This window comes from Crinia signifera, chromosome 8 (assembly GCF_055691185.1).
Source record: "Crinia signifera chromosome 8, ASM5569118v1, whole genome shotgun sequence".
Classification (NCBI taxonomy): domain Eukaryota; kingdom Metazoa; phylum Chordata; class Amphibia; order Anura; family Myobatrachidae; genus Crinia; species Crinia signifera.
In genome coordinates, this window is record NC_139224.1 from 55,341,216 (window position 1) to 55,362,767 (window position 21,552).

General features: G+C 43.3%; 1 protein-coding gene across 11 annotated transcripts in view; it reads left to right on the plus strand.

The window, feature by feature from the left end:
• Positions 1-21,552, plus strand: part of IQSEC1 (IQ motif and Sec7 domain ArfGEF 1) — a 781,720-nt gene that overhangs the window by 746,747 nt on the left and 13,421 nt on the right. For 10 of the 11 annotated variants that reach the window (XM_083156421.1, XM_083156420.1, XM_083156422.1 and 7 more), the window contains 4 exons: positions 3,366-3,491; positions 5,567-5,666; positions 16,468-16,629; positions 18,790-18,966. In XM_083156421.1, coding sequence (XP_083012547.1) covers positions 3,366-3,491; positions 5,567-5,666; positions 16,468-16,629; positions 18,790-18,966 — 565 coding nt within the window. Of the gene's footprint in view, positions 1-3,365; positions 3,492-5,566; positions 5,667-16,467; positions 16,630-18,789; positions 18,967-19,132; positions 19,168-21,552 lie in introns of those variants that run through there. The other variant, XM_083156428.1, reaches the window with a different exon arrangement.

The following is a 21,552-nucleotide window of genomic DNA, read 5'->3' on the forward strand; positions in this document are numbered from 1 at the left end:
CATTTAGCCAGCTTCCCCCTTCCCTAAGAAACTTGCCTGAATCTTCTGCAATGTCACAAGATGCTCCATGTCCCTGGCAGAGGTCTCAGGAAACAACAGCTTCATCAGAGGACTGGCGGCGGCTGTCACTGCGCCCTGAAAGGGCGCAGGGGGGGACAGGTGCACGGTATCAGGAAATACACAATGCGCATGTCCGCGCACAGTCCCGACCACCCCAGCCACTGCACATCCACCTCTGCCGCGTCCCACATGCAAAGGGGACTAGCGCGGAAGGTTTTTTTTTTTTTTTTTACACAGCAATGAGAGGCGGCAGGTGGAGGGCCACTCAAAACAACTCAGTGGGCCACTTGTGGCCCGCGGGCCATGGGTTGAAGACCCCTGCTGTAAAGCATTGGTCTTCAACCTGTGGCCCTCCAGATGTTGTGAAACTACATGTTCCAACATGCATTGCCACATTTTTTCCTATGAGAGCATGCCAAAACTGTCAGGGCATGCGGGGACATGTAGTTCTACAACATCTGGAGGGCTACAGGTTGAAGACATGTGCTGTAAAGTGTTTCCTGTCACTAGTGTTGTATATTCAGTCACATAAAGAGTGCACATGCTTTAACCCTTTGAGTGTCAAGTGAATTTGACAAAATAGGTGTGAAATTGCCAAGCAAACATTTTTAGTCATCATAATGACCTGTAATGTTTACCTTATATAGGAAATATACTTTTTTTTTGCACAACATTTTGTATTTGAATTTATATAACAAATGGGAGCAATACTGGAATTTTTAGCAGAGATGTTGGCATTCAAAGGATTAAAACAGCAAATACTGTATCGTTTACTATAAAAAAAAACTGTGAAAAATAGTAGGGACATCTTTCAATTCTCACTAGTATAGTTGTCTCCACCCTCTCATTTGCATAATGAGCCAGTGACATTGCTCAGGAAATAGCAGCATGAGTGCAGTAGACACATGACATATAATGTAAATATAGACAGTGTCTAAGTTGTACCCAAAAGGTCAACATGGGAAAAATGTCGATACAAGCGGAGGGGCCAACATGGAAATTGACAACACATCGACAGATGTTTTCACTTTTTTTTGTGTGTGCTTGTAGATTTGAGCACATGGACCCCAATTTACTGTATTCACTTTGCACACTTTACTATTCCCAATCATAGTTTATGTGGTTGGTTAAGTATGAGGAAAATTGGCTTGGCTTGTGTCAATGATATATCGTATATGTTGACTTAATATACAGTATGTCAACCCATTAACAGTTGACCTAACGCATGTCGACCCAATGTCTGGATCCCCTTTAAACAAACATCCCCACAACAGTATTATCCCCATCATTTATTTTGCAGACAGCAGTTTGCATTCATTCAACAGAAAGATTTAACGAAACGCCTAAGGTTTTGGGAGCTTGGCTTGATAAATAAGTTCACCTTCAGTTAACTCTTTGAGTCCATATATATCTAAAACCCCAGCAGCATATACTGTGCATTCACTTAGCTGGGAAATTTTTGCAAAAATTTAACTTTTCACCAATATACAAAGTGTTTTAAATAGACTTAAATTCAGTTTTCAGAAACATCAGCTGTTGTTTTCCTCAATATTAACCCTTTGAGTGCCAGCATCTCCAAGAAATGTGCAAAATAGCTGCTAAAAATGCCAACATCTCCGTGAGAGATGCGCAAAATATCAGCTAAGAATGCCAGTGTCACTCACATTTGTTATACAAATTCAAATAAGAAATGTTGGGTAAAAAAGATTATATTTCCTACTGTATATAAGGTAAACATTACAGGTCATTCTGATGAATAAAAATGTTTGTTTGCCAATTTTCAGACCAATTTTGACAAATTCGCTTGGCACTCAAAGGGTTAACAAAGTATTATATAAAAAAATTTAACTTTAACAACTTTTTAATTTAGACAGGAAACATTTGGTTGTTGAGGTTCATTATTCACCTTGTAAACAGTTCAACTCTATAAAACTTACATGCTCTAGGCTGTTCGCCCATGTGCATGCCAGCTCTATCAAGGCTCCCCTCCTGATTTTCTTATAATATATTATAATATATTAGATTTAAAACTGAGTAGAGGTTTCTTATGGGGAACTATATGCTCCTTTCTGACACCAGTTTCATGTAATTTTTGATTTTTTTTGAGCATTAAATGTTTGTCGCTGTTAAGCCCCATACACGATACGCGATACCGGCCATGGCCGATATAGGGACAAATATCGGCCTATTTGTCTTTTAATCTGGTGTGTAAACCAACAACATCATGATACATCAATATACATTGCAGTAACTTGTGGGGGGGGGGGGGGGTATATTTACAAATCCGTCGCTTATCGTCAATTGCTTTGTCCGATAAACTTAAACCAGCAATAGAAATAAATGCTAAGCAAGCCTGATTTAGTATTTATTTCTGTTATCATTTTACATCTATCAGCTCTTGAAGATCAGTGGCTCTGACAACACATTTGTTAGCTACAGTAATGGCTTGGGCCATACATAGCAGCCAAGTGGGTCCCATTCAGCAGGACCCCCTGCGCCACAGGGAGCCTTCCCACACCATGGGTGTGACTAGATACTGGTAGTTTTGCAATATATACCAAATAACAGCGATAAATGTATATCGCAAATATAACTTATACAGTGAAGATGGGCCCCCTTCAGCCCTGGGCCCCATAGCAGCTGCACCTCTTGCACCTATGGTAGTTAGGCCCTTTGCTCACACATTAGCATGCTGTGGTAGGACCGCACGGGACAACGACCGGACAGTGGACACATACATTTCAATGTAGCACTAGAATTCCAGTCGGCAGTGGCCAGATCCTGTTGTGCAGGATCTGACCACACCTCTGCTTGTGAACCCTTAACCCGGCCCTTATGCTGTGTACACATGGTGAGATTTGACATTAAATTTTGATTATATAGTTAAAATCGCATGCAGATTGTACAGGTTTTTTACCTTGCGATCCTGATGCGCGCTCCAGTGACAGCACAAATTGAAACCCAGATAGACAGGGCAGCAATGACTATATAGTGCAAATCTAATGCAGATTGTATGAATTGTATGTAAATAGTACAGAGTTAGCAAAGATTGCATAGCACTCGAAGCTTGAGTGGAATAGCAAGGGAATCTCACCGTGTGTACACACCAGAGTCTTTAACTAAAACAAAATCTCTGTCAATAGTGGGAGCATTGTGGATGATGTACTTAAATAACTTGCTGGCGATTGCTCGTTTTCCATAAAGTGATGTTTGAGACAATCTACATGGAGCATATATAACCCATATATACCGTCTTCCATTATTTTGCCAGTTTAATGTTCAACATGCATTGTATCTTCCTATAGGTGCTGTCATTACCACACCGAAGACTGGTCTGTTACTGCCGTCTCTTTGAAGTTCCCGATCCAAACAAACCCCAGAAACTCGGTTTACATCAGAGAGAAATCTTCCTGTTTAACGACTTGCTAGTGGTATGTATTGGATTGAAAGGAGTTTATCAGAGGAAATGTCAGTTTCAGGCATAATTTAGTTAGGGTATTTTATTATTAATATTGTTTGCCAGAAGAGCTGAGGAAAAGAGAAGCGTTCTCGCTTTTTTATGATGGATGTGAACGGCAAAGTAGTCATGTGACACATTATTTGTACCGCTCGGAGCAATCCTCTACTGCTAAAAGTTTTATCACCAGAAATTTGGTGCTTTCATCCCTCTCCTGAAAATAGATTTGGAGATCAAAGAGACGCCTCTGCGACTTAATCTATACATTTATGAAAGACTCATGCTTCCGGCATTGCAAATATAGCTTTATAAAACTATAAAACTGCAGATTAATATAGGAACCGAGACACTATTTGTTTTTTATGTACAATCAAACTAAACTGTGTGTAATAGGACTGGCCCAGCTTCAGGCACTGACCCTTGCTTGTCGCACTTTATTGTTCTAATAATATTTAATTTATCCTGTTATACCCCATACACACGAGGTGACTGAGCATCCGTGCTTAGTGATGTAAGCACAGATAGCTCAGCACAGAATGCGCAGCACACAGCGATAAACCAGCGATGGGTGCTGAGCGTTCTGTCACAGCCAGTGTTCTCTGGTGAAAGAACACTGGCAATCACTAGATTTAGACTGCATGCATTTAGTCAGGTGATAGCAACGTGCGGGAACACGCATCACCGTCACCAGGGGCCACACACACACGTAGCAATCCGTGCTTCATTTCTAAGCGATCTAGTCAGATCGCTTAGGTAAGGGGATTTAATCGCCACATGTGTGTGGCCCATTACTTGTACTAGCTAAGAGTAACATGGGTTCCACTTCTTTTAACAAAGGTAACAGAGCAGCAGTAACACATACAGTATTTAAGTAGTGAAGGTAGTTATTTTGCATGATGGATAATACTGTTGGCTTTTGCCCACTAGTGTGATCTTGTCAGTTATGGTGAGGAATTATGTATAAGGGGTATTGCCATATTTAGCAATGGACATCAAAAGTAGATGCGGTCGGCAGGTGTACAATAGATAGATCAACAGTCTATTATCCATTAATAACAGTCCATTAATGGTCGAAACACGAAAAAGGTCGACATACCTTAAGTCGACATGATCAAAAGGTCACCATGTAAGATAGGTCACGGGTTTACATGAGTTTTTCACATTTTTTTCCAGAACAGGTGTTTTTTTTTTTTTCATATTTTACTATGCAAGTGGGCATAGAGTAAGAATATAATAGTGTGCTGCACGTTGGGAGGCACCATGCCCAAAACATGGCAAGCGTAGTGAGCCATGTGAGGGGAAACTGTACACTTACATAGTGTATATATCGACGAAAGTCAACATAGATGCCAAAAAAAACATGAAAAACTCATTTCTACCTTTTCCATGTCCACGTAAAGCCTGTCGACCGATAGTGGTTGACCTAATGACTGTTAACTTTAATATTGTCAATCCTATGACCCATACCCCCTTCAAAAGGCAGCATGGTTCCTGGGTTTCACCATCGGATGGTAGGGCAGGAAATACTGCCTGTCGGTACACGTCGTGTCGACATGGACACTGAAACGTAGCACCGCTTTCGGGCACTATTTTATTCGAACACCACGCCCTAGTGGATGTTAGGGCATAAAGTACCGCCTGTCGGCACATTTCGGGTCAAAAAACAGTCAAAAACCACATGTCAACCTATTGACTGTCGACCTAGACCATGTTGACCTAATGCTTGTGTCGACCTAATGACCTGTCGACCTAGAACCATGTCGACCTAGAACCATGTCGACCTAATGATTGTCGACCAACTTGCCGTAGACCAAATGACCGTATCCCGATAGCATGAACCTATAATGGCACAACATATTTCACTGTATTAATGTATAGTGCTCACTAATATAGTTTGCAGTTATTAATATGTATGTACAGTCTGGCGTTGATAGTCTGAGATCACCTGTAGTCCAATCTTGAATGCTAATCTTCTATGCAAACTATATTAGAATAAACACAATGTAGTCTCATATAGAGCCATATGTATGATTATATTTAACATTCTAGGTTACGAAGATCTTCCAGAAGAAGAAAAATTCTGTAACCTACAGCTTCAGACAGTCGTTCTCCCTCTATGGAATGCAAGTTATCCTGTTTGAGAACCAGTGTAAGTGTCACAGTGACTCCATTCTTGGAGCTTTCTGAATGTAATGCTAATGTTATTCTGTATTGCATGGTATCTGATCACAAGTGTGATATCCCAGTGTGCAGTATAATCTGAATGAATGCAAAGCACACACATAAATCCAAGCCAGTGATTATTTCAGTATTCAAGCCATTTGCATCTGAAATGAAGTAAAACATAGTGTTGCCATATGCTTTACTGCAAAGGTAAATACATGTAGCAAGAATAAATGAAATGCTCTGTTGACATAAACATCTTACTAGCACCTATACCTCATGTTAGAAAGCGGACATCTCACCGGGAATTAAACTATATGACATTTATAGGTAAATACCAGATTGAGGTGCACTGGAAACATATATGCAGAGATGGAAGTCCTATTTCAGATGGGATGTTGCTGTTGACAACCAATCAGATGTTATCTATTATCTCCTAGAACAGTGGTTCTCAACCTCAGTCCTCAAGACCCCAACACAGTTCACATTTTCTAGGTGACCCAGCATGTGTACAGGTGCACTCATTATTCACTGACACATTTTAAATGATCACAGGTGGCGCTAATTATTTCACTTGTGATTCTGTGTGGAGACCTGAAAAATAGGCACTGTGTGGGGGTCCTGAGGACCAAGGTTGAGAATCCCTGCCAATGCTGCTGGGGATGGAGTGGAGTCCCGGCGGGGGAGCGCACTGATGCCGGCGGGAGACTCCGCACAGCCTGAGGACGGGTCCAGCAGCAGCAGAACTCCGGCTCCAGCAGTCCCAGCGCTGACATCTGCTATCACTGCGCTGTGGCTGCCGGAGCCAAAGGTCTGCTGCTGCTGCTGGACCCGTCCCCGTCCTCAGCCTGTGTGTGGGGGCTCCCTGCCACATCAGAGCGCTCCCCCGCCGTGACACCTGACTCGGGCATTGGCTGTGAGCGGCAGCGCAGGGGAGCAGTGCACTGCGACATCAGAGTGCATCTTCCCACATCAGAGGGCTCCCTGCGACATCAGAGCGCATCCCCCTGCCAGGACTCCTGACTCGGGCTTTGGCTGTGAGCAGCAGTGCAGGGGAGCAGTGCACTGATGTTTGAGGGGGGGGGGGGGGGGGGGGAGATGACCTGCAGGGCAAACTACACACATTTCGCCAGACTCCTACAGTCCTGCTGCATGCCCTCCCAGGCAGCCTCTGCTGGAAATCGGGTATCTTGCTGTGGAGTTTGTCAGCGCTCAGAACGTTGAGTGGCCGGCTCCAGATAAGCACAGTTTGTGCCCTGCTATGTGATCTGACGCTGGTTATATGCTCTGGGTGTATATGCTGCTTCTCCCCCCGTATCCCCCCTGCTGCTGTCAGTGGCAGCCTGATGGTTCCAGGTTGTGGCACTGCTGACTACTATCAGGCACTGCCAGGCAGAGGGCACACACTGATCCCCCTGCCCGCCAGCGCTACGAACCCTGTGCTGCCAGACCCCGCTGCATGCCACCCACCAGCGGGCAGGGGATTCCTGCAGCCTTTATGTGAGATCAGCGAGGCCCCTCTGCAATATGTAATGTGACCAGCAGCACCACCCCCCTGCATATGGTATGTTAAAAAAATATTAATTAAAAATGAAAAATATATTTATGTGTAAAAAAAACAGCAAGACTCTTCAAATAATTAAATAACTGATTTTTTACACAAAAAAAAAAAAAAAAAAACATTTATTTTAAAAGATCAAATTCCAGTTCACCAAAAAAAGATGTCGTATGCAAAATGGAGAATCAATGGCGAAAATCACTGGAGAAAGCAGTTCTCCATTTGAGCATTGAATACACTCGGCGAATTTGACTAAAAACCCCATTGAAAAGCACCGGCGAACTGTGGCGAATCGCTAGTCATTCGCTCTTCATTTGCAGCGAATTCTGTTCATTGAATAGGGTGAATTGTTTTTTGTGTGAGAAAATTTGCTGTAAACCCGGCGAATTGCCTGATTCACCAGAAAATACGGCGAATCAGAGGCATTGAAAATGGCCATTACCAGGGAAGTCCAGGAACAGAGCATTTCTCCCTGAAGGAGAGGTTCAGGTAGGCAAGTATGACATCTAAACATACATGTTACCATCTTATACAATAAAAGGCTAATGTCAGGGCTATTTTTGTGCAGGCTCCAGCAGGAACTGAGGCCCTTATCCTAGTTCACTCTTTCAGACAAAATATTTCTTAGATGGACAAAACCATGTGCACTGCAGGTGAGGCAGGTGTTACTGTGATTTGGGTGGGGTTTTACACCTGCCTCACCTGCAGTGCACATGGTTTTGTCCATCTAAGAAATATTTTGTCTGAAAGAGTGAACTAGGATAAGGGCCTCAGTTCCTGCAGGAGCCTGCACAAAAATAGCCCTGGCTAATGTTGATCCTCACCTTTATGGGGGAAATTCAAATGTTGTGTAGACTTGTGGTTACTAGATGGTGCCAGACAGAGTTATTAAATACAGTGGGCACGCAGGAATCGGCATGCTGTACACACTCCTCTCCCTCCAGATTCCCGTGAAACTACTGTAGTTAATGGGGGCTTGGTACTTCCTCATATTTTGCGGCCACCGCTGACGCTAAGGAACTTACGTGGTGCTGCTAAGCATCATCGTCGTCGTCCCCTTGCGGGCTTGCTTCGCTTGCCACAACTTTACTAAAGGTAATGGATGTTGGCGTGACACAGGAGGGTAGACATCTTTTACCTCTAAAAATGCCTCTACAGCAGATTTGTAGGGCTGCGGGTTCCTGACAGCTAATATTGTACCCAGTGGCGCTGGAACGTTTTTAGGTTGGGGGGGGCAAGATATAATCTCATTTTGGCGCCCCCTAAATTGCTATATGTTACCCCCTGATAGTTAATGAAATATGTTTTCATCAATAGTAATAGAGTAACAGAAAAACACTATAGTTTTATTAGTAACAAAATAACATTTGTCCAGCACATGTCCCCACATCCCTCATATGTCCAGCACATGCCCCGACATCCCTCATATGTCCAGCACATGTCCCTATAACCCTCATATGTCCAGCACATGCCCCCACATCCCTCATATGTCCAGCACATGTCCCCACACCACTCATTTGTCCAGCACATGTCCCTATAACCCTCATATGTCCAGCACATGTCCCTATAACCCTCATATGTCCAGCACATGTCCCTATAACCCTCATATGTCCAGCACATGTCCCTATAACCCTCATATGTCCAGCACATGCCCTCACATCCCTCATATGCCCAGCACATGCCCCCACATCCCTCATATGTCCAGCACATGCCCTCACATCCCTCATATGTCCAGCACATGCCCCCACATCCCTCATATGCCCAGCACATGCCCCTACATCCCTCATATGCCCAGCACATGCCCCTACATCCCTCATATGTCCAGCACATGTCACCACATCCCTCATATGTTCAGCACATGTCCCTATAACCCTCATTTGCCCAGAACATGTCCCCACATCCCTCATATGTCCAGCACATGTCCCTATAACCCTCATATGTCCAGCACATGCCCCCACATCCCTCATATGTCCAGCACGTCCCCACACCACTCATATGCCCAGAACATCAATTGTTCACACACTCCCCATAACTTAATACATCCCCAATGTACATTAATTAAAATTGTGAGCAAGTTTAGAGATCTCCTCAACTTACTTTTTTTGTTTTGCTGCCTGGATCCCTCCCATACACAGCAGGGCAGACACGCTGGCCGCAGCAGGATGGGGTTGGAGCGCGCTGGGGACCTGGATGCTGGATGCCATGCCCATGCGACGCTCGTCGCTGAAGCAGCAGGGGGCGGGCGGCCGCGGCGTCGGACACTGTAAGTGTCAATCAAACACCGCTGGGCAGGGCGGCCGGCAGGGAGGGGACTTAGTCTGACAGGGAGGACGGATGGAGAGACCCGGCGCAGCGGCGCCAGCGCGCATAGCACTGCAGGATATGTGAGTGTAGAAAAGACCTCACACATACATCAAGACACAGACGGGCCCACGGTACTTTAGCGCCTCAGTAATTTTGGGGGGGGGGGCAAGCTGCCCCCTCGCCCCCCCCGTTCCGGCGCCCATGATTGTACCGTAACAACAAATTGAATTAACATTCCCCCACATCATTTTTTTTTACAATATATGACTTTCAGAAATTCATTGGGAAGGTTCTCTTCTGTCCATGTAGCATCAACATCCTGGGTTAGCACAAACACTAACCTTATCCCTAAGGGACCCCGCATCAAACTGACCAGTTTAGAAGAGGTCCCTACCTTTAAAATGAATGGCTATGCTCTGATTGGCCAGAGGGTGTGACCAGCCATTGACCTGCATCAGATCCTATCAGTTTCCAAACTTCCCCACACTTCTATATTTGCTCTGTGGATCTGCTTTGCGCATGATGCACTCTTTAAAACAGGTGTTAATTTAAATGTGGCAGGCTTTCTTTAATTAGTTAATTAACTGATCATTTTGAACATAATTAGGTCAATTAAAAATGCATTTTGCAAGTCTTTTAGAAAGTAAACCCATGACAGTAGCCTAGTAATATATTATTGGTCATTTGCTCAAACCTGGTGCCGATTACAGCTCACAATTGCAGCCAATTCCGCATCTATGCAGGGTGCATTCACAGCAGGTGTATTCATTTGTTCACGCTCTGCACCCTTTAAAAGACTAGCATGTTGGAATGAGATAGCATTTTGTCCAGATGTGTATTCTCTTGTCAACGGAGTGCATCAGTTCTCTCCAGTCAGCACTTGTTAACTGTCCAGCTTGCAGGATGTGCACGCAGGAGCTAAATGCCCTTTAAGAGCAACAGCGATGGGCTGTGTGTCATCTGCTACTTTCCTCCAGACAGGATCTTGGCAACCATCAGGCGTGGCATAGGCTAAGAGCTGTAGCCTATTCCACATGGCGAGTAGTAGCAGAGACAATTCTGTTTGGGCTCCATGCCCTGAATTCCATTGTGTTGCAGCTGATGTTCTGCGGTTGGTATGACAATGATGGAGCAAACTCATTTTCCCCTTAGATAAATGATGCATCAACTGTCAGCTTAGTAATGAATCTTTCATTTCGAAGCAGCATTGCATGTTTTAGCTGAGATTGAGCTTCCAGCTCTACGTAAGCCAGGAGAAAATATTCTGGAGATGGGTTTTATTGTCTGCGGCTAATTTTAGACCTTTATCAAATGATAAATTCTCCCCTGGAATGGTAGGCACGTGTCTCTTACTAATGCATGTATTCTATCCGTTCATATATCTACAGTGTCTACATAGACAAGTCACTAAGTTTACATGCACAAAGTTGACCTTGGCAAAAGGTCAACATTTACAAGGTCGACATTGACAAAAGGTGGACACAAGCAAATGGCTGGCATGGCAATGGTCGACACATGAACAATGTCAACATGATTTTTTCATGATTTTTCTTGCTTTCCTATCCACGTGGACTCTGATTAGGAATGGTAAAGAGTGCCAAGCACAGTGGTAGCTGAGCGAGGGTACACGCTACACTAACTCCGGGTCCATGTGCTCAGGTGTGAAAAACCTATGTTGACTTTTTTATGTGTCGGCTTTTTCATGTTAACGTTTTGCTTGTGTCAACCTTTTGTCACTATTGACCTTGTGCATGCCGACCATTTGATGTCGACCTATTTACTGTCTATCAAGACACTGTATATCTTTAATCCGGAACCCTTAGACAAGCAGTGCAAACGATATGCAGATTTCTGAGTATTCAGTACAATTACTTATAACTAAAGGTGGTGCAATATGTGACCATAATTAAAAAATCAAATCTCCTTCATCCATCACCTAACTTAGGGCTCTTTGCTAGCGAACAGGTAAACACAGCCCGACCGAACACCCGCCCCCTTCGCCATGCGAAAATACTCTCTATCATGCGAGGTAATGTGTACAGTAACACATCCCCTAACCAGCGGCAGCCCCCGTTCTACAATCAGGTAGGAACCGCCGCAGAGCGGTTCTCATTTCCATTTCATGTCCAATATAAAACTGGTGCTTGGAAGGATGTGGTGTATTGTATTGTGTTGCTGTAAAAAAAAAGTAGTGTATCAGACGAATTCATTTGACATTTTCTATGATCCAGTGTTAATGAACACTGCAGTTTGCTAGCTGGAATAGAGTAGTCACTGCCCTGTATTGCCGCCCTCATGTTACAGACACAAGGGCTATATTTACCCTTGTTTCAACTCCGCATTCACGTGCTTTACTTATCTGTGTAAATAGCGCGGCATCAGCACTGGCGAGCTCATTCGCAGAGCTAATAGGCGCTTACTTTGCCAGCTATGAGGAGGCACAGTAGGCAGAAACCACAGTTCCGGCAGCTGATATAGGTGAATGTGTGCAATATAGCACCACCATTGTGTCATTACCTTAAGTGAAGATTGCAAGTAGTTGCCAGGCAACTATTGGGTCCTTGAAGTCTGGCTACTATAAAATGGCTGATTCCTCAAGATGTCAGATATCCTAACCCACATTTATTCACACAATCCACAGCAAGGTTCCTGCAGTGTTTGTCTGCAAACCATTAGTCCAGAAATATCAGCTTCTCCTAGCAGGTAAATATATACCGATAGCGGAGTATAACTGCGCCTCGCACTAGCCCCCTACATAGACCTTCATGTTTATTGTTTTTACTTCTGTGAAGTTTTCACTGTAACAATATATTTTTTTTATTATTATTCTTGTCCATGCTTATAATCTTCTGAATAACAGGACAGCTATTATATGTTTTGTGTGACCTTGGGGTGTGACAGAAACAAGCCGCTATCCATGCTTGTTTAGCACAGCACAGACTCCCTGGTCTCTTGAATAGAGAATTATCGCCGCCTTTCAATTTATTCATGAGGAGATTTAATACTTTCCCGCTCTACATATCTCTCGTTTGGGATTTTGGAGTCAGGGTGACACTGTAAGCTGTTATTACATGATAATGTTTTGCCTCTTGTGTACGGAATCCCAGATATACTGTAATACTAGAGATGAGCGATATTTTCAGAACTGATCCACTTAATACCCACAGAATGATGAGGCAAAAATCAAAAAAATAAAGATTATAATGTATGAACACAACACCTCAGAAATGGCTGTTTCAAGCTAAATGTATTAAGTTGGTTCACTCATGCATTACAGATTTGTGATTTCTTTTCTTTACATCATTTAAGAATACTATGCGAAACGTTCGCATTATTTAGTAGCCTGAGCTGCAAGTGTGCAGGAATAACCTATATACCGGGAGCCAGGCAGTTACCTTGTAGTCTTAGACAATAAAAGCCAATGTGATGAGCTGCCAGTTCTCCAAGAGGTCCATGAATTACACAGGACAGATTCATATCTCCAGATTCTCAGGAGCCGTCAGCAATTATAGGCAGAGAAAATAGGCAGTAGATAGGATATATCACTGCTCTGTCTCCATTCTATAAAACAGCCGGCTACAAATTATTTAGCTTAAACAGTCCTAGTTTTGGGGAATGTGAGATTCAAGCCTGCATTACTTTTTTCCCCCTTATAAAGCATTGTATTATTAATGCATGGTCAGGGCAGTGGCAGACAGAAACTGAAGAGAATTTCGGTTCGTAAAAATGTATTATGGCTTTAAGAATGGGTTTGGCTAAAAGGGTCAACAGTTATCAGTGTCTAGGTCAACCACAAAAGGTAGACATGCACAAGGTCGACATCATGGGAAAAAGGTCAACAGAAGAAAGTCAACCTGAAAATTGTTCACACATGAAAATGCCGGTTTGTGGTTTAAAAGGTCTGGGGGCCACTAATCTGTCATATTGAAAGCAATGGCTTCCACAGTAGTGGTGTATTTATCCCACCTATTTTGGTGCAGGTTCCGCCTACATTTGATTTGAGGTTTTTGGGGTGTCAGTTTTAATTTTGTAGCACATGGATCTCCACCTAGTGTGTTGCGCCCCCTCGCATGGCTCACTTCGCTTGCCATGTGCCACTCCATGCATTTCACGTGGAGCCCATATGCCACTCCATACATTCCACCTAAAGCCCATGTTCCACTCCATGCATTCCACATAGAGCCCATGTACCACTTCATGCATTCCACACAGAGCCAATGTTCCACTCCATGCATTCCACATAGAGCCCATGTGCCACTCCATACATTCCACCTAAAGCCCATGTTCCACTTCATGCATTCCACACAGAGCCAATGTTCCACTCCATGCATTCCATGTAGAGCCCATGTGTCACTCCATACATTCCACATAGAACCCATGTACCACTCCATACATTCCACCTAAAGCCCATGTTCCACTTCATGCATTCCACACAGAGCCAATGTTCCACTCCATGCATTCCATGTAGAGCCCATGTGTCACTCCATACATTCCACGTAGAGCCCATGTATCACTCCATACATTCCACATAGAGCCCATGTTCCACTCCATACATTCCACACAGAGCCAATGTTCCACTCCATGCATTCCATGTAGAGCCCATGTGTCACTCCATACATTCCACGTAGAGCCCATGTATCACTCCATACATTCCACATAGAGCCCATGTTCCACTCCATACATTACACATAGAGCCCATGTTCCACTCCATACATTACACATAGAGCCCATGTTCCACTCCATACATTCCACACAGAGCCAATGTTCCACTCCATGCATTCCATGTAGAGCCCATGTGTCACTCCATACATTCCACGTAGAGCCCATGTATCACTCCATACATTCCACATAGAGCCCATGGTACACTCCATACATTACACATAGAGCCCATGTTCCACTCCATACATTACACATAGAGCCCATGTTCCACGCCACACATTCCACATAGAGCCCATGTGCCACTCCATGCATTCCATGTAGAGCCCATGTGCCACTCCATACATTCCACGTAGAGCCCATGTATCACTCCATACATTCCTCGTAGAGCCCATGTACCACTCCATGCATTCCATGTAGAGCCCATGTGTCACTCCATACATTCCACATAGAACCCATGTACCACTCCATACATTCCACCTAAAGCCCATGTTCCACTTCATGCATTCCACACAGAGCCAATGTTCCACTCCATGCATTCCATGTAGAGCCCATGTGTCACTCCATACATTCCACGTAGAGCCCATGTATCACTCCATACATTCCACATAGAGCCCATGTTCCACTCCATACATTCCACACAGAGCCAATGTTCCACTCCATGCATTCCATGTAGAGCCCATGTGTCACTCCATACATTCCACGTAGAGCCCATGTATCACTCCATACATTCCACATAGAGCCCATGTTCCACTCCATACATTACACATAGAGCCCATGTTCCACTCCATACATTACACATAGAGCCCATGTTCCACTCCATACATTCCACACAGAGCCAATGTTCCACTCCATGCATTCCATGTAGAGCCCATGTGTCACTCCATACATTCCACGTAGAGCCCATGTATCACTCCATACATTCCACATAGAGCCCATGGTACACTCCATACATTACACATAGAGCCCATGTTCCACTCCATACATTACACATAGAGCCCATGTTCCACTCCATACATTACACATAGAGCCCATGTTCCACTCCATACATTACACATAGAGCCCATGTTCCACGCCACACATTCCACATAGAGCCCATGTGCCACTCCATGCATTCCATGTAGAGCCCATGTTCCACTCCATACATTACACATAGAGCCCATGTTCCACTCCATACATTACACATAGAGCCCATGTTCCACTCCATACATTACACATAGAGCCCATGTTCCACGCCACACATTCCACATAGAGCCCATGTGCCACTCCATACATTCCACGTAGAGCCCATGTATCACTCCATACATTCCTCGTAGAGCCCATGTACCACTCCATACATTCCTCGTAGAGCCCATGTTCCACGCCACACATTCCACATAGAGCCCATGTGTCACTCACACAGAGGCCGTGTAAGGGATACAATGATGCCGTGTAAGTCTGTCTGTGCCCATCACAAAGTGCAGTGACCATATGCTTCGGGCTCATTATAATGCATCTCTATTGTATTCTATTTGTCCGTAACTTAAACTCTGCTACAATATGGAGAGACACTTAGGGGTACATTTACTAAGATGGGAGTTCAATTGAAGATGGGATTGCCCATAGCAACCACATTCTATCTCTTATCTTCTAGAAGATGGTAAATAAATAAGTAGTATAATCTGATTGGTAGCTACAGTATGGGCACCATCCCATCTTCCATTGAACTCCCATCTTAGTAAATGTACAAGAGAATTGCACTCAGCTTCCAGTATAGGAGAAGTGGCACAGAGACAATATCTGTACATAAGCATACTGTAGGAACAGATACTGAGAATTGCAGAATTACCAGGAAATGTGTCACTGAGTTTCCATTATTATATACTGTAAGTCTCATTATCCCTTATTATACTGCAAGCCTCCTTATTCCATAATATACTGTAAGTCTCTTTATCCATAACTAGATCTGCAGAAATTTATTGTAGAGAGATATTTTCAACTGGATTGGTATTTACTAATCCATGGCATAGCCTGAGGGATGGGTTTCTTTGCACTCCAAACTTGCCCTTATTGTCATCCAGTGTCCTTACTGTAAGAGGAGTAGAGTGTCAGTATATATATTCTGTACAGTATCTACAGTGAGCTACGCTGCTGCTGCTGGTGGTGTTCCTTTACAATTGTAGAACTATGTTAGATTCTTGCTCCGCTACGCTATTATATTACATTATAATATTTGTGGACATTCTCACAAATTGTCCACATTAATCTAATGACTGTTATCCCTTGTTAGACTACCCAAATGGAATCCGACTTACATCAGCAATCCCGGGAGCCGATATTAAAGTTCTCATAAACTTCAATGCCCCAAATCCCCAAGATCGTAAGAAGTTCACAGACGATTTGAGGGAGTCCATTGCAGAAGTCCAAGAAATGGAAAAGTACAGAATAGAGTGTAAGTACAAAGGTATATAAGCTACGGTATGGTTGTATTCCGGAACACCGACCTTACACGCACTAGTGAGTGCAGAGGAAACATTCGGCTCTATTTTTTTCCCTATATTTTAAACATGTCGTTAAATACATATGAAAGTAGTACAACGCATGATCATATATACCAATTCTGTGCTTGTCATCCAATTATTAATAATAAATGTTATGGATTATATAGACACTTGATCTGCTCTCGGAGAAAGTCTGAGAGTCTGTCAAATGTTGTGTTGCTTTCCCGGACTCCCTTACAAGCTCAAGCCTCTTCCACTAACTTCCCGATTATAGTCCGGGGGCTTAATGATGCAAATCATACAGTAAGGTGCCACAAAATGTATTTAACATGTCAATCTAATAATAATAATAATTAATAAAAGAAATTAAAAGTAAATTTGGCCAACTTCAACACAATCCCAGAATTATAATAGCATTCCCAATGGAATGAAACCCACATTCTGATTGGAGATCCTCCCATTGGGCCTTATTTTGGTTCATTCTTTCTGACAAAATCCTTCTTAGATGGACAAAACCATGTGTACTGCAGGGGGGGCAGATGTAACATGTGCAGAGAGAATTAGATTTGGGTGAGTAATTTTGTTTCTGTGCAGGGAAAATACTGACTGCTTTATTTTTACACTGCAATATAGATCTCACTTTGAAGTAAAACCCCACCCAAATCTAATTCTCTCTGCACAAGTAACACCTGCCCCCCCTGCAGTGCACATGGTTTTGCCCATCTAAGAAGGATTTTGTCAGAAAGAATGAACCAAAATAAGGCCCATTGTGTTATACGACAGGTGAGCGCCAGGCACACCTTTTCTTTTACGTTTTGTCTTTTATTGAATTTCATTCATGCTAGTATTTTAAGGTATTGTGTCATTTACATAAGTATTGAACCATATGTAAGTTGACATATTGTTATGGATCCCCATAGAAATTTGCAGGTCTATGTCATATTGTATCTCAGATATTATTACATGTAATATTTGATATGTGTAATTCAAGCCTGAGCCTTACACCTTTTGTACTCCGTGTTTTTGCCTCAATAAAAAAAAAAAAATGAAATGAAAAGCATATAATAGATATTTACTATTGGTGTAGTATACGTCTCTGTGAGAGATGTGCAAAATATCCACATAAAATGCCAGCGTCACTCACATTCGTTATATAAATTCAAATAAAAATTTTGTGTTAAAAAAAAGATGTGATTTCCTATATAAGGTAAACATTACAGGTCATTGGCCCTTATTCTGATCGGTGCAGCCGGATCCGATTATGCGGCCAGGACCGTGCGTGCGAAACCCCGCCTTCCATACGGATCGCCACATCCGTCCGTACGCGGTAAGAAGCTGGCCGAACGGACCGCACGTGTATTTTTCACGGAATACGCCTACTCCATCTAAGGGAACCTCCCCCATCATTCGATGGTCGCAGACCATCGAATGCAGGACCGAGTGCTCCACCAGCTCCCGCAACCTCAGACCACACGGACATTTTTCCGTGCAAAAGCAGGGATCTGGGCGGGCAGCTGACATCCGGCGATGTCATATGTCCGCCCCCTACACGTGCGTCACGGCCGCATTACCATGCGTACGCCCAGCGTTTTCATGGGAACGCCCATGAAACGCGGGGCGTATGCATATGGTAATGAGCCCAAATAGCCCTTCACGCCCCTCTCCACCCCCTGTTCGGAGTGTTCACATATCATGCGGGATTTGGCCGTACGCCCCGCTCTCACATGCGCAGAGACGCCTCTGCACATGCGCAGACACAAAACATCGGCGGCACGAACGCACGCGGATATATCCGCACCGACCAGAATAAGGGCCATTGTGATGAATAAAAATGTTTGCTTGCCAATTTTCACGCCTATTTTGGAAAACTTCACTTGGCACTCAAAGGGTTAGGGTAGCGCAGTCAGTGTGCCCCTTAAACCCACTGTTAGTGTTTCTAAGTAACTGGTGAATCTGGTCAACTCATGTGAGACACTCCGAGTTCATAAAATTAGGTATATACAGTACATGTGTATTTCTCCTGCTTTGGAATAACATTCCATTTGAGCAATGTGTGTGAAGTGTCTGTAATGCAGCTAATATGTCCCCTATGCCCATTCTGTTTGCTTCAGCTGAGCTAGAGAAGCAGAAGGGAGTGGTGCGCCCAAGTATGTCTCAATGCTCAAGTTTGAAAAAAGAGTCCGGTAATGGCACACTGAACCGGACATGTCTCGATGACAGTTACGCCACCAGTGAGGGTCTGAAGCGCAGCGCCCTCAGCAGCTCCCTTAGAGACCTCTCAGAAGCAGGTAAGAACCATCATATAATACCTGGTTATGAGCTTAATATACACAAATATGTATATTCAATTTAAATATACCATAATTTGTGCTGTATACAGCCGTAACCCTGAAATTGTGTCCCTTGTTTTTCCTTTTTCTTTATTTGTTTAATTTTTAAAATGACCTATTGTAGATTACTATGTATACTTGTAACGGAAAGTGAAGACAGTGGAAAGCGTAAGTGGATTTGTAGACTTAGAAGCAGAGAGACCCAGGTCCATGTAACGATCGCTTCATGTGTATCCTGTGCTTTCGTGTACCCGTGCATTACATTCGATGAATGAAATGGAGTGAAGCCCGTCTAAATTCACTATTGCCTTACAATGCTGCGCTAGATATTGGCCCATTTTTCTTAAATGTCTTCTATATGGATTTTCTCAAACTCAACAACGTACAATAGATTGACATTGAGCTGATTACAAGTCACAGCCACTGAATGGTCGGCCATTATCTTCTATCAGCGTTAATGCCCAGTTGATGAAGTTATCTATTGTAAGCTGCCTGATTACACCCGGCCATAGGATAGCACTGTACTGGTTCTGTCAGGACATGCTGAGACAAGCTCGTAACATAGACAAATAGCATTTCTATGTCTCTCATAACATAGAACTAGACTAGAAATGTCAAAATGTTGCTGTCATCCAACTACTGAAAGTGACAGGTCTGTTTATTTCTTTTTTGTCACTGGGATACGGTCACTCGGTCGGCCCAATTGAGGTCAACATGCATTAGGTCAACAGGGCTTACGTCCACTCCTGAAACAGGTCAACATGGCTAAGGTTGACAGGGGTGGAAGATCGACAAGAATTAGGTCGACAGCGGCAAGGTCAACAGTCAAAAGGTTGACATGAGTTGTTCAGATTTTTTGGAACCGACATGTGCTGACAGGCGGTATTTCATGCCCTACCATCCACCATGGTGTGGCGGGAGAATAAAATACACTTCAACGGTGTCCATGTGTCAACATTTGGGACAAAAAAAACCTTTGACTGTCGACCTTGCCATTGGTGACCTAATGCTTGTGTTGACCTTTCATCCATGTCGTCTTTAGCCATGTCAACTATTTCAGGTGTCGACCTACAGATGGAGCACTTCTCAACTATACTCCTCTAGATAGCCATGGTGAGCCATAGTGAGCCAAGGCCCATCGTTCTCAGCTGCAACACAATACATAGAACAATCGAGTAGGGGATTAGCAGAGTAATCCTATTACTCACTTATCCTATTAAAGAGCTAGATGAGGATTGCTCCATCTGTAAGAGCCCTTTTGACCTCCAGAGGTTAACCCAATGCATGTTGATCTAAATTGGGTCAACCCAGTGTCCCATGCCCACATAGCTTAGGAACCATATCTTATCTCATGCTGTGAGCATGATTAATAATTCCAATACAGGAACATTCCTAAGAACGTAAGCACCTAAATATAAGTATATCTCCTACATACAGTATATCTGCTTGCATTATATTGGATTAGGATTTTTTAGTGTTCTGTTGGAGGCCTTTGTTCCACTAGGGGATCCCAAAAATTGGGTTTTGCTAATTATTTTTTGCATATGTTTTTTGGGGGATATTTTTACTAGCCCCCAAGATCTCATACCAGTTACTTCATTAGTCCATTCTTCATTCTCTAATCATTTTCTCCCATCTATGTTATCCATCCTCCATCACACATTATACCACATCCCCTGACCCATTTTCCCAACATCGCCTACAATCATTGTTATATACTACATTGGTTTGCTTCTACCCTAGTAATCTCTAGTCTATGGGCCGTAAGTAATAAGCAGCAGCTTTCACAATCCGGCATGGTTTGGATTCAATATAGTTTCCATTTTTAATGTAAATTAAAGTCAGACCCATTGAGAATCGGGGACTGGTAAATCTAGCCCTATGACTGTTAACTATACTCTAACATACAATTGATTTTACCAAATCAGCTTTTACTTTATACTACAGTATATAGTCCCTGCATTCCATACCCATAGCCATCCTGCCACACACCTCATAATATGCCCCTATCCACTATTATGCAGTGGTTTGGGTTACTAAAATCCACAGGGATTGTTGTAGGTTTGAGTATAACAAGTTTTGCTATTTTTTAAATATCTCATATAAGTAGATAAGATTGCTTCCAGAAGTAGATGTTTTGTATGATGGAATGTTCTGTTGCTAGAGATGAAGTTACAGTAGATCTAGGGACATGGATACTGGTTGGTGTTACAGATATACATTCTTCATCGTTGTGTTATGATGTTACCATGTGGTAACTGTCAATGGTTGTCAATACATTCACTATTATCTGTTCCCCTCTAGCCCATAATTAGCCCATTCTCTGTTATCCAACCAGATTATTATATTCTCTGTGTTCCAAATTATTCTTTCCATAATAAGGGGGATGGGGAACTTTCGGCCCTGCAGCTGTTGTTGAACTACACATCCCAGCATGCCTTGCTACAGTTTTGCTATTTAGCCATGCTAAAACAGCTGGAGGGCCAAAGGTTCTCCATCCCTGCCCTAAATCATTATCTTAGTGATACCTTAATGATATTTGTC